Source organism: Centropristis striata, chromosome 23 (assembly GCF_030273125.1).
Source record: "Centropristis striata isolate RG_2023a ecotype Rhode Island chromosome 23, C.striata_1.0, whole genome shotgun sequence".
NCBI classification, from domain to species: domain Eukaryota; kingdom Metazoa; phylum Chordata; class Actinopteri; order Perciformes; family Serranidae; genus Centropristis; species Centropristis striata.
This window is the reverse complement of record NC_081539.1, coordinates 386,727-399,122: the sequence shown is the minus strand read 5'-3', so window position 1 is coordinate 399,122 and position 12,396 is coordinate 386,727. Positions and strand designations below refer to the sequence as shown.

The 12,396-nt window shown below is 42.7% G+C and overlaps 1 protein-coding gene across 3 annotated transcripts; it reads right to left on the bottom strand.

Annotated features, from left to right (window-relative positions):
• Positions 1–4,367: 4,367 nt before the first annotated feature.
• LOC131961994 (zinc finger protein 436-like) lies at positions 4,368–12,162 on the bottom strand. 3 transcript variants are annotated; one of them, XM_059326938.1, is made up of 4 exons: positions 11,874–12,162; positions 9,544–9,780; positions 6,461–6,886; positions 4,368–6,163 (listed from the first exon to the last, which is right to left on the bottom strand). In XM_059326938.1, the coding sequence occupies exons 2-4, from the start codon at positions 9,764–9,766 to the stop codon at positions 4,776–4,778; spliced, it is 2,037 nt and encodes a 678-aa protein (XP_059182921.1). In that variant the 5' UTR covers positions 9,767–9,780; positions 11,874–12,162; the 3' UTR covers positions 4,368–4,775. The 3 variants fall into 3 exon arrangements, with proteins under 3 accessions (XP_059182921.1, XP_059182920.1, XP_059182919.1); XM_059326937.1 differs by having other exon boundaries at positions 11,905–12,162; XM_059326936.1 differs by lacking the exon at positions 11,874–12,162 and adding an exon at positions 9,916–10,234 and having other exon boundaries at positions 9,544–9,854.
• Positions 12,163–12,396: the final 234 nt, after the last annotated feature.

Sequence of the window (12,396 nt, the reverse complement as noted above, 5' to 3'; positions counted from 1 at the left end):
TGTTCAGTCACAGCGAGAAGGGCAGTCTCTGTTGTTACAGACGGGTCTGTAGTTGTCCACTAAGGATGGGTCGAGGGTGGATTTCTTTAGGAGAGGATTCACCCTTGCTTCCTTCAGAGAGTTAGGAAAGCAGCCAGTAGTCAAGGAAGTGTTGACAAGATGGGAGAGGAACGGGAGGAGATCAGGAGCAATAGACTGAAACAGGTGGGAGGGAATAGGATCCAGCTGACAAGTGGTAGGACGGGCAGAGGTTACAAGGCTGAGCACTTGAGGAGGAGACAGTGGAGTGAATGCTGAGAGGGAGGGAGACGCTGATGGGGAGGGAGGAGAGGCAGGTTGTGAGACTGGATGGGTAAAGGAAGAGCGTATGTCCTCAATCTTCTTCAGGAAATGGTTGACAAAGTGGGTCAGTAGGAGGGAGGAGGTAGGAGGGGGGGTTGGAGGGACCAGGAGGTTTGTAAAGATGGAGTAGAGCTTCTTGGGGTTGGAGAATGAGGATTGGATTTTGGTCTGATAGAAAGATCTTTTTTCAGCTGAGATGAAAGATGAGAAGGCAGCAAGAAGAGATTGGTAGTTGCATAGGTCTTCAGGGTGTTTAGTTTTCCGTTCTGATGCCCGAAGGGGAGCTCTGGTGGCTCCACAGAGTCCCACAGCCAAGGGGCTTCCCTTAGCTCCTCCCTCTTTTCCTCCCCATAGCTCCTCCTTCCTCCTTTCCTTAGCCCCTCCTCCTTTCCTCCCTCTTTTCCTTTCCTTAGCCCCTCCTCCTTTCCTCCCTCTTTTCCTCCCCATAGCTCCTCCTTCCTCCTTTCCTTAGCCCCTCCTCCTTTCCTTCCCTTAGCTCCTCCCTCTTTTCCTCCCCATAGCTCCTCATTCCTCCTTTCCTTAGCCCCTCCTCCTTTCCTTTCCTTAGCCCCTCCCTCTTTTCCTCCCCATAGCTCCTCCTTCCTCCTTTCCTTAGCCCCTCCTCCTTTCCTCCCTCTTTTCCTTCCCTTAGCTCCTCCCTCCTTCCTTTCCTCCCTGTCTCCTCGTGTCCCAGCGTCCCTTCTCTGTGTTTGATGTTTAATTGAAGTAAATGAAGTGGGAGTGATGAGCAGCTGAGGGGAGATGAAGCGTCCCAGAGGATTTATGACATTTCATTAATTTAAAAGACGTCTTTGAAGTTCGCATCATGTTTTTTCAGAAAGAATCAACTCTGAATGATTTCACAGTAAAACAGAAAAATATTGAACATTAAACCTAAATATATTTACTCACATCTGTTTCTAACTCGATTATGAAGCGTAATATGAATGATGAGTAAAGCAGTTATTGTCAGGTTTCATTGTCCTCTGAGCTTTGACCTGCAGGAAGCTGCCTGTTCCCAGGACACCTGAACGCACCACGAACCAAGCTTCTTCAACACAAACACTCTGTAGTGTGTGTGTGTGTGTGTGTGTGTGTGGACACTCCTACACAACAAAAGTTTGTGTTGTTATGAATAAAATGTGAATCAGTTCAGCTGCTTCCATGTTTTACTTTACGTGTGTGTCATTAAATATCACGTTAAAAAAAAATGATTTAATATAACGAGTTGATCGTAGTAACAGTATAATAAGTCCAGAAGTATTATAAAAATATAAAAACAACAATTTTAGTTTAATAATCAAATAAAAAAGGCACATTATAGTATGTCGAAAAAAAGTAGAACATTTTTTAGGTGATTTAAAATTTGACAAAAATCAACATACTATACTATGACTTTTTTTTATTTTCTCCAAATTTTGGTCATCCTATAACATGGTGTTTTTCTGTCATTTCGTATTAAATTATGTGTTAATATTTATCAACAGACTATAATTGACCCATTTTAAACATTTTTAGGCATTTTAAAATTTGACCATTTTTGACAAAAATCTACATACTATACTATGACTTTTTTTGTTTTTTCCTAATTTTGGTCATCCTACAATAAGGTGTTTTTCTGTCATTTCTTAATACATTTATGTGATAATACGTATCAACAAGCTACAACACGGTCATTTTTTAAAACATTTTTAGGCATTTTAAAATTTGACCATTTTTGAAGAAAAAAAACAATGACATATTATATATACTATGCCTTTTTTTTTGTTTTCTCCAAATTTTGGACAACCAATAATATGTTTTTTTTCAGTCATTTCAGGATCAATAAAATTTGACAAATTATTACAAAAAACTACATACTATACTATGACTTTTTTTATTTTCCCCAAATTTTGGAGACCACATAATATGGTGTTTTCCTGTCATGTCTTAATAAATTATATGATAATATTTATCAACAGGCTAAAGTTGGACCATTTTAACCATTTTTAGGCATTCTAAAATTTGGATCTTAAGTTTCTGAATATTATGTAGTCTGTAGTCACATGAACACCAAGCTGCTTGGAGATGGTCTCATAGCCTTTAACATGCTTGTCTATATATTTTTTAATCTCCTGAGACAACTCTTTCCTTGGCTTCCTCTGGTCCATGTTGAGTGGTACACACCATGTCACCAAACAGCACAGACTACCTGTAGCCCTATATATATATATATAGGGGTATATATATATACCCCTATATATATATAGGGGTATATATATATACCCCTATATATATATAGGGGTATATATATATATATAGGCCCACTGACTGATTACAATATTGTAGAGACGTCTGATGCTAATAAGTGGACACACCTTGATTTAACATGTCCCTTTGGTTACATTATTTTCAGTCTTTTCTAGGGGTGCCATCATTTTTGTCCAAGCCTGTTTCATGAGTTTATTTTTTTAAATAATTCCGTTGAACCGCGGTTCAAAATCAATGTCGGATTTTCATTGGTTAATTTTCATAGAATTTTTATTTATTATTACTATTGTCAGATTCAAGTTATTTCTGTGACCATTGTGGGTTTTTCTTTCATTAACCAAGGGGTACCAGCAATTTTGTCCATGTGTGTATGCCATTCAGAAAGTTATACATTTCTTTATTGTGTTTACAGGGACCGAAAGTCTGCTATTATCCGTTATTGTTATTGATAAATAACTTATTGTTCTGTACTGTAAAATAAAAAATAATAAATCCCAGAACACATCTCCATGGTGAGTTCTGCTCCGCTGCTTTTATGAAACTAAGTAGCGGTTAAATTCATCCAGGATCAATTAAATATTCAGGTTTAATCCACTTTCTGGCTTTTACTTCCTAAATCGTGGAGATTCAACCTTAAAGCATCCTCTTCCATTTCCACAAATGTGTCAGAGTGCTGATGCCAAAGACACATTATGTTATGAACCGATTTTTAAACTGCGGCGCTGAATTTAAGCAGGACGTCCAGTTTGTCCCATCAGTGCGCTACACCAGAGAAAGGAAGGACTCTGGCCTCTGGAGGACTCTGGCCTCTGGAGGAAGGATCCTTGACTTTGGGACACAGCCACATTCTTGGAGCGGACTTCCATGAAAAAGTATTTTGTTGTCCATTCCTGACTGAAAGCTCTGCTCTCACTGTGGGCTTTTCTGTTGTTTGGCCCACTCATTGCTGCAGATGGGTTCAGAGCCGTAAACTCCTGACCTGTGACCTGTTTCCAACATGATGAAAACATTAACGGCAGCTTTGGCTCATCGATCACTGCACCACTGCGCCTAGAGCGCCATCTGGTGGGCCACCAGGCACTACAGGACAAGATCAAACGAATGCAGTCATAGTTTTATGATCTAAATTTGGGCATTTCTGTACCAATCTTCGGCGGGCCGGATTAACAGGACCAACGGGCCGGATGTGGCCCGCGGGCCGTAGTTTGCCCACCCCTCCTCTAATAAGTATCAACAGACTGTAATTGACCCATTTTGAACATTTTTAGGCCTTTTGAAATTTGACCATTTTTGACAAAAATCGACATGCTATGCTGAGTTTTTTTCTCCTAATTTTCATAATATTGAAGCTGGTTGAACACATTTAGATGTTAGTGAGGAAAGCTCTTCAAAACTCCTTTCACCTTCTGAACCTCAACCTCGTTTTACTGATTTTATTGTTATGGTTGTGGTGTTGACATCAACCTGCCAAAGGGACTAAAGATGGAAATTAGCCGCTGCATATTTACATGTATATGTTCATTAATATGTATTGTTCCTGTTTTAAATAAATAAACTCAAACTCAAACAAGCAGCTTGATTATTCTCCTCTCTGTTCTCGTGTTTCACTGCAACATATAAATCTCTATAAATCTATTAGTCCTGCAGCTCTAATCAGCACAATCAGAACAACTCAAACAGTCTTTGTGCAGAATAACACAGTTCATTTCTGTAATAAATTATATATATTTTTTTTAATTGTAATAAAATGGAATGCATTTATAAACAGTTTGTGCCCCAAAGTGTCACGAACGTGCAGAATTTTATTTGTTGTTCTAAATGACATGAGTCGAATAAAGAGGTTGAGAGAAATATCAACACTTTAAGCTTCGTTCTGTCACTCTTTATAACCGATGATCCCTTCAAGGACCGTCGGAAAGTCCAGACTCTGACCATAACGTCTGTTTCAACAGTGTCTTTCTACAATAAACGTGGATGATCTTTCAAAGAAAACAGACGTTTCGTGTTGAGGTTCAGAGATAAATGGATCATTTCTCAGATAATTCACATCTTTATTAAAGCATCACAACACAATTTATCTTCAAGACGACCTCAGAACTCGTGAAAATGTGCAGGTGTTTCTACCAGCGTTCTCAGTGACACGTGGTCCGTTTCAGTCCTGCACGCCGCTCCAGACGGCGTGCTCACGTGGCGGCGAGCTGCTGGACGACGTCCATGTCGTCGCTGGCCGCGGCCTCGCAGCCGCCAGCGTCCACGGCCACCACCGTCTCTTCCTGTTTGTAAGTCAGAGCGTCGTCGTCGAACAGGATGGGCGGGGCTTCCTCCGCGGCGTCCCTCCCCACGCCGTGCATGCGCCTCCGGTGCTGCTGCAGGTTCCCGCGGCGGTTGAAGCGCGCGGAGCAGAGGTCGCAGGCGAACGGCCGCTCCCCCGTGTGGATGATGACGTGTCTGGCGAGCTGCGAGCGGCACTTCTTGTCTTTGCCGCAGATGTGGCAGACGAAGGACTGCGGCGGGCGCGCTCCGTTGGCGTGGACGACCTCGCGGTGTCTCTTCAGGTGGCTGAGGCGTCTGAAGCCGCGGCTGCAGAAGTCGCAGCCGTACGGCCGGTTCTCGCTGTGGATCAGAGAGTGGCTCGCCAGCAGGGACTTGAACTTGAACACCTTGCTGCAGATCGGGCAGGTGAACGCCTTCGCCGCCGCCGCCGCGCTCTTCCTGCGGGCGAGGCCGTGCGGCGCCTCGATGGCTCGGACCCTCAGGTGGACGCGCACGTGGTGCTGCTTCAGGCAGGCGGCGCGCTGGAAGCTGCGCACGCAGATGCCGCAGCGGTGCGGCTTGTCGGCGGAGTGGACGCTGCAGTGAGCGGCGAGGAGCGCTTCGGACTTCAGACGCTTCCCGCAGACGCCGCAGGTGAAGGGCGCGTCGGCCGGCGGGCTCTCCTCGCCGTTGGCCCGGTTGGCGTGGACCAGGATCTTGTGGCGCTTCAGCTGGTACTGGCGACCGAACTTGCGGCCGCAGATGTCGCAGAGGTGCGGCCGCTCCCCCGTGTGCGTCTGGAAGTGGATGGCGAGCTGCGACCTGCACTTGAACTCTTTGCCGCACAGGTCGCAGAGCAGCGAGCTGGGCTGCTGCGGCTCGGCGCCGCCGTCCACGTGGACGATCTTCTTGTGGTGCTCCAGGTCGTTGGTCCTCATGTAGGCTTTGGGGCAGAGGTCGCAGCGGTGCGGCTTCACGCCCGAGTGGATGACCTCGTGCGTCTTCAGCCTGGACCTGCAGCTGAAGGTTTTCCCGCAGACGGCGCAGAGCCACGCCTGCGGCTCGCGCTGCTTCTCCAGCTTGGCGACGCCGCCGGGGTGCAGCCGGCTCAGGTGGTGCTGCAGGTTGTCGCGGCGGTTGAATTGCAGCTCGCACAGGTGGCAGGCGAACGGCTTCTTGCCCGTGTGGATGAAGGAGTGTCGCGCCAGGCTCGACTTGTTCTTCATCACTTTGCCGCAGACGTCGCACATGGTGCTGTCGGGCTCCAGCTTCACACGCACAGGTGCATGCTGGGAGTCGGAGGCCAGCGGGTCAGCGTCTGGAAACAGTTAGAGACTTTAAATAAACTTCCTCAAGAAGCTCCACCAGCTCAGCAGGAAAGAAAACACATTCAAGTATCAGAGAGATTCCTGAGATGAGATTGTTCTAGTTGGAGATCATTTTATCGTTCCTGCACATTTACTTTCTCAACTCTGTCAGATCATTTTTTAAATGTAATATCTTTGAAAAGGGTTTCTCTTTTTTTCCTTTCAGGACATTTGTCCAGAGACCAACACATTTCTAATGTTCATGTTTATTTTTAATGCTTAAAAATGTCATTAAACAGAGTCCTCACCTCCCTCAAGTGGAGTCCAGGTGGGGTCGCCTGTGTCCTCCTCCACCACCTCCTCCTCCTCCTGCTCCTCTTCCTGCTCCTGCTCCTCCTCCTGCTGCTGCTGCTCCTGCTCCTCCTCCTCCTGCTCCTCCTCCTCTTGCTGGCAGTCAGAACCCGGGGACTTTCGGCGGCGGCGGCGTTGAGTCAGACTTGGCTTGTCGGTGTTGGCCCTGTGAAGGGGCGGCCGCCTGTGGGACCTGGCTCTGGTCTGGGGGGGTCTGGTGGGTCTGGTTGTGGTCTGGGGGGGTTTGGTGGGTCTGGTTGTGGTCTGGGGGGGTTTGGTGGGTCTGGTTCTGGTGCGGGTGGTGGTGCAGTGCTGCAGCAGAGCGCCGCCGTCCGGTCCGTCCGGTCTGACGGCGAAACACTGCAGCAGCATCTCAGACGAGCCTGGAGAGAGACCAGGAGGGAACAGGTCTGGTTTACTGAGAGAGACCAGGAGGGAACAGGTCTGGTTTACTGAGAGAGACCAGGAGGGAACAGGTCTGGCTTACTGAGAGAGACCAGGAGGGAACAGGTCTGGCTTACTGAGAGAGACCAGGAGGGAACAGGTCTGGCTTACTGAGAGAGACCAGGAGGGAACAGGTCTGGCTTACTGAGAGAGACCAGGAGGGAACAGGTCTGGCTTACTGAGAGAGACCAGGAGGGAACAGGTCTGGCTTACTGACTGTTTGTTACGGGGCTTTGTTGACAAATGTTCTGTTCAAAATGAAAAATTAAATACATATATATGTGTATATATATATATATATATATATATACACATATGAAACTGGGAACCACCACCCCAGTCTGCCACTCCACTGGCACTTAAGAGGCGTGTCAGCCATGACAGCCCAACAGAGTCCAGAGCCTTCAGCATCTCAGGGAGAACCTCATCCAACCCTGGCGTCTTGCCGCCGGGCAGCTTTTTAACTACCTCGGTGACTTCTGCCAGGGATTCTGGTGAGTCTTCCCCTGAGTCTTCAGACTCTGCCTCCTCCACAGAGGACGTGTTGGCTGGATTAAGGAGTTCCTCAAAGTCTTTCCACCGTCTGAGGACATCCCCAGGTCGGGTCAGCAGGTCTCCTCCCCGCTGAGCACAGCTTGGGCCAAGCCCTGCTTTCCCCGAATTCCTCCCGTACCCGAGTTTTGCTTCAGCGACTGACTGACTACACTACAAATTATTTGGTTCTTACAAAGATTTAAAAAAAACACCTTCGTGTTGGATCATTTATCTTGTTTTAAGAGTTAATTCCTTATTCTAAGTGTTCAACATGCTTATTTCTAGATTTAATAACCTTAATTTAATAAATCTTGTCAAGGTAAATTATCTGTCCATGCAGCAAGATCATTTCCCTCAGATTTACTGTTTGATCTGGTTTTAGACCTTTAGATTTACTGTTTGATCTGGTTTTAGACCTTTAGATTTACTGTTTGATCTGGTTTTAGACCTTTAGATTTACTGTTTGATCTGGTTTTAGACCTTTAGATTTACTGTTTGATCTGGTTTTAGACCTTTAGATTTACTGTTTGATCTGGTTTTAGACCTTTAGATTTACTGTTTGATCTGGTTTTAGACCTTTAGATTTACTGTTTGATCTGGTTTTAGACCTTTAGATTTACTGTTTGATCTGGTTTAGACCTTTAGATTTACTGTTTGATCTGGTTTTAGACCTTTAGATTTACTGTTTGATCTGGTTTAGACCTTTAGATTTACTGTTTGATCTGGTTTTAGACCTTTAGATTTACTGTTTGATCTGGTTTTAGACCTTTAGATTTACTGTTTGATCTGGTTTTAGACCTTTAGATTTACTGTTTGATCTGGTTTTAGACCTTTAGATTTACTGTTTGATCTGGTTTTAGACCTTTAGATTTACTGTTTGATCTGGTTTTAGACCTTTAGATTTACTGTTTGATCTGGTTTTAGACCTTTAGATTTACTGTTTGATCTGGTTTTAGACCTTTAGATTTACTGTTTGATCTGGTTTTAGACCTTTAGATTTACTGTTTGATCTGGTTTTAGACCTTTAGATTTACTGTTTGATCTGGTTTTAGACTAAACCCCTTAGGCTTAGGGGTTAGGGTTATTTACCGAATAATTACAGTTAAAGTGTTATTTTTTTTTACCTCTGAGATGTAGTTAGTGTTATATTTACCTGATGAAAGCAGTTAAAGTGTTATATTTTCGTAATAAAAGCAGTTAAATTGTTATATAACGTGATAAAAGCAGTTAAATTGTTATATAACGTGATAAAAGCAGTTAAAGTGTTATAATTACCTAATAAACACAGTTAAAGTGTTATTTTTTTACCTCTGAGATGCAGTGAAAGTGTTATATTTACCTAAAAGGACTTCCTGATCCAGTTTCTTTGGCCCCAGAGAGTAATTTAATAATTCTGATCCAACACTAAACTGAACCAACGAGCAGCTTCAGGACACGTTTTACTCTTTCCACATTCTCCTCTCCTGTCCTCTCCTCTCTGCTCTGTGTAAACAGCCTCTCCTGTCCTCTCCTCTCTGCTCTGTGTAAACAGCCTCTCCTGTCCTCTCCTCTCTGCTCTGTGTAAACAGCCTCTCCTGTCCTCTCCTCTCAGCTCTGTGTAAACAGCCTCTCCTGTCCTCTCCCCTCTGCTCTGTGTAAACAGCCTCTCCTGTCCTCTCCTCTCTGCTCTGTGTAAACAGCCTCTCCTGTCCTCTCCTCTCAGCTCTGTGTAAACAGCCTCTCCTGTCCTCTCCTCTCTGCTCTGTGTAAACAGCCTCTCCTGTCCTCTCCTCTCTGCTCTGTGTAAACAGCCTCTCCTGTCCTCTCCTCTCTGCTCTGTGTAAACAGACTCTCCTGTCCTCTCCTCTCAGCTCTGTGTAAACAGCCTCTCCTGTCCTCTCCTCTCTGCTCTGTGTAAACAGCCTCTCCTGTCCTCTCCCCTCTGCTCTGTGTAAACAGCCTCTCCTGTCCTCTCCTCTCTGCTCTGTGTAAACAGCCTCTCCTGTCCTCTCCCCTCTGCTCTGTGTAGAGAGGACTGTTGGTATTTATTTCTCATGTTCCTCTATGGGTGAATGTGTCTCACCTGTGTGTCTCCAGCCCAGCTGCTGAGTCAGCAGGTCCACCTGGACGGCAGCGTCTCTCCTCTCGGCTGAGTCGCTCTGACAGCCCACCTCCCTCCTCTGCTCCTCCGGACTCTCCCACTGACAGCCCACCTCCTTCCTCCTCTCCTGCTCCTCCTCCTCCCTCAGCAGGAACACACAGAGCTGCTCTCCTCCTGCAGGAGGCTCCAGGAGTCCAGACGCCATAGTTCCCACAGAACCTGAACACATCACGAGTGTCAACAAACACTTCACAGATCTGCTCATCGGCAGTCGAAACATCTAACAGTGTTACCTGATGAAAGTAGTTCAAATGTTTACCTACCAGATGAAAGTAGTTAAAGTGTTATATTCACCAGATGAAAGTAGTTAAAGTGTTATATTTACCAGATGAAAGTAGTTAAAGTGTTATATTTACCAGATGAAAGTAGTAAAAGTGTTATATTTACCAGATGAAAGTAGTAAAAGTGTTATATTTACCAGATGAAAGTAGTAAAAGTGTTATATTTACCAGATAAAAGTAGTTAAAGTGTTATATTCACCAGATGAAAGTAGTAAAAGTGTTATATTTACCAGATGAAAGTAGTAAAAGTGTTATATTTACCAGATGAAAGTAGTTATAGGGTTATATTTACCAGATGAAAGTAGTAAAAGTGTTATATTTACCAGATGAAAGTAGTTAAAGTTAAAAGTGTTATATTTACCTAATGAACACAGTAAAAATGTATTATTTTCCCAATAAAGGCAGTTAAAGTGTAAAATGTACCTGATAAAAGCAGTTAAAGTGTTATATTTAGTGGATAAAAACAGTAAAGTGTTATATTTACATTATAAAAGCAGTTAAAGTGTTATTTTTTTTTACCTCTGGGATGCAGTTAAAGTTTAATATTTACCTAATGAATGCAGTTAAAGTGTTATATTTACCTGATAAAAGCAGTTAAAGTGTTATATTTATTGATAAAAGCAGTTAAAGTGTTATATGTACCTGATAAAAGCAGTTAAAGTGTTATATGTACCTGATAAAAGCAGTTAAAGTGTTATATTTACCTATTAAAAGCAGTTAAAGTGTTATATTTACCTGATAAAAGCAGTTAAAGTGTTATATGTACCTGATAAATGTAGTTAAAGTGGTATATTTACCTGATAAAAGCAGTTAAAGTGTTATATTTACCTGATAAAAGCAGTTAAAGTGTTATATGTACCTGATAAATGTAGTTAAAGTGTTATATTTACCTGATAAAAGCAGTTAAAGTGTTATATTTACCTGATAAAAGCAGTTAAAGTGTTATATTTACCTGATAAAAGCAGTTAAAGTGTTATATTTACCTGATAAAAGCAGTTAAAGTGTTATATGTACCTGATAAAAGCAGTTAAAGTGTTATATGTACCTGATAAAAGCAGTTAAAGTGTTATATTTACCTGATAAAAGCAGTTAGTGTTATATGTACCTGATAAAAGCAGTTAAAGTGGTATATTTACCTTATAAAAGCAGTTAAAGTGTTATATTTACCTGATAAAAGCAGTTAAAGTGTTATATGTACCTGATAAATGTAGTTAAAGTGGTATATTTACCTGATAAAAGCATTAAAGTGTTATATTTACCTGATAAAAGCAGTTAAAGTGTTATATGTACCTGATAAAAGCAGTTAAAGTGTTATATGTACCCGATAAAAGCAGTTAAAGTGTTATATTTATTGATAAAAGCAGTTAAAGTGTTATATGTACCTGATAAATGTTGTTAAAGTGTTATATTTACCTGATAAAAGCAGTTAAAGTGTTATATGTACCTGATAAAAGCAGTTAAAGTGTTATATTTACCTATTAAAAGCAGTTAAAGTGTTATATGTACCTGATAAAAGCAGTTAAAGTGTTATATGTACCTGATAAAAGCAGTTAAAGTGTTATATTTACCTATTAAAAGCAGTTAAAGTGTTATATGTACCTGATAAAAGCAGTTAAAGTGTTATATGTACCTGATAAAAGCAGTTAAAGTGTTATATTTACCTGATAAAAGCAGTTAAAGTGTTATATGTACCTGATAAAAGCAGTTAAAGTGTTATATGTACCTGATAAAAGCAGTTAAAGTGTTATATTTACCTGATAAAAGCAGTTAAAGTGTTATATGTACCTGATAAAAGCAGTTAAAGTGTTATATTTACCTGATAAAAGCAGTTAAAGTGTTATATGTACCTGATAAAAGCAGTTAAAGTGTTATATTTACCTGATAAAAGCAGTTAAAGTGTTATATGTACCTGATAAAAGCAGTTAAAGTGTTATATGTACCTGATAAAAGCAGTTAAAGTGTTATATTTACCTGATAAAAGCAGTTAAAGTGTTATATTTACCTCAGAAGGTGAATGTTTCTGTCTGAAGCCAAACTTCCTCACATGCTAACGTTAGCATCGATGCTAACGTTAGCTCGGTGCTAACTCCGGCTAACCGACTACCGGGCGGCTGGTCGCGAGGAGTCGGTGGTGTCGGTGGTGCTGCGGGCGGAGCCTCCAGCTGGAGCCCGGGTGGATGTTTAATAAAGAATAATGTGGAATAAAGTAACAGACTGAACACCAAAACACCGAGAACCAGGACGGGCCGCACCGGAAACACTTCTTCTTCTTCTTCTGCTGTGAGCAGCAGCAGCAGCAGCAGCAGAGCGCCGGCGGGCCGCTGCTGCCCCCTCAGGCCGCAGCGCGAACTGCAGCTCGGATCAATAATAATAATAATAAACACAGTAAAGCTGCAACTAGCGCTTCATTTTTAAACATAACAAGGTTTCTCTTCCAATGATTATTAACACAAGATAAATGTGGTTCAGTTTTCGTTTTGTCTTGTGTTATTAT

Bases quoted from the DNA above. Each gene is read 5' to 3' on its own strand.
- LOC131961994 (XM_059326936.1), bottom strand. From the start codon at position 9,841: ATGTTTCGACTGCCGATGAGCAGATCTGTGAAGTGTTTGTTGACACTC. The intron at 6,887-9,543 runs GTGAGACACATT...GTCTCTCTCCAG, and splicing joins GCTGGGCTGGAGACACACAG to GCTCGTCTGAGATGCTGCTG. The intron at 6,164-6,460 runs GTGAGGACTCTG...AACTGTTTCCAG, and splicing joins CTGGACTCCACTTGAGGGAG to ACGCTGACCCGCTGGCCTCC.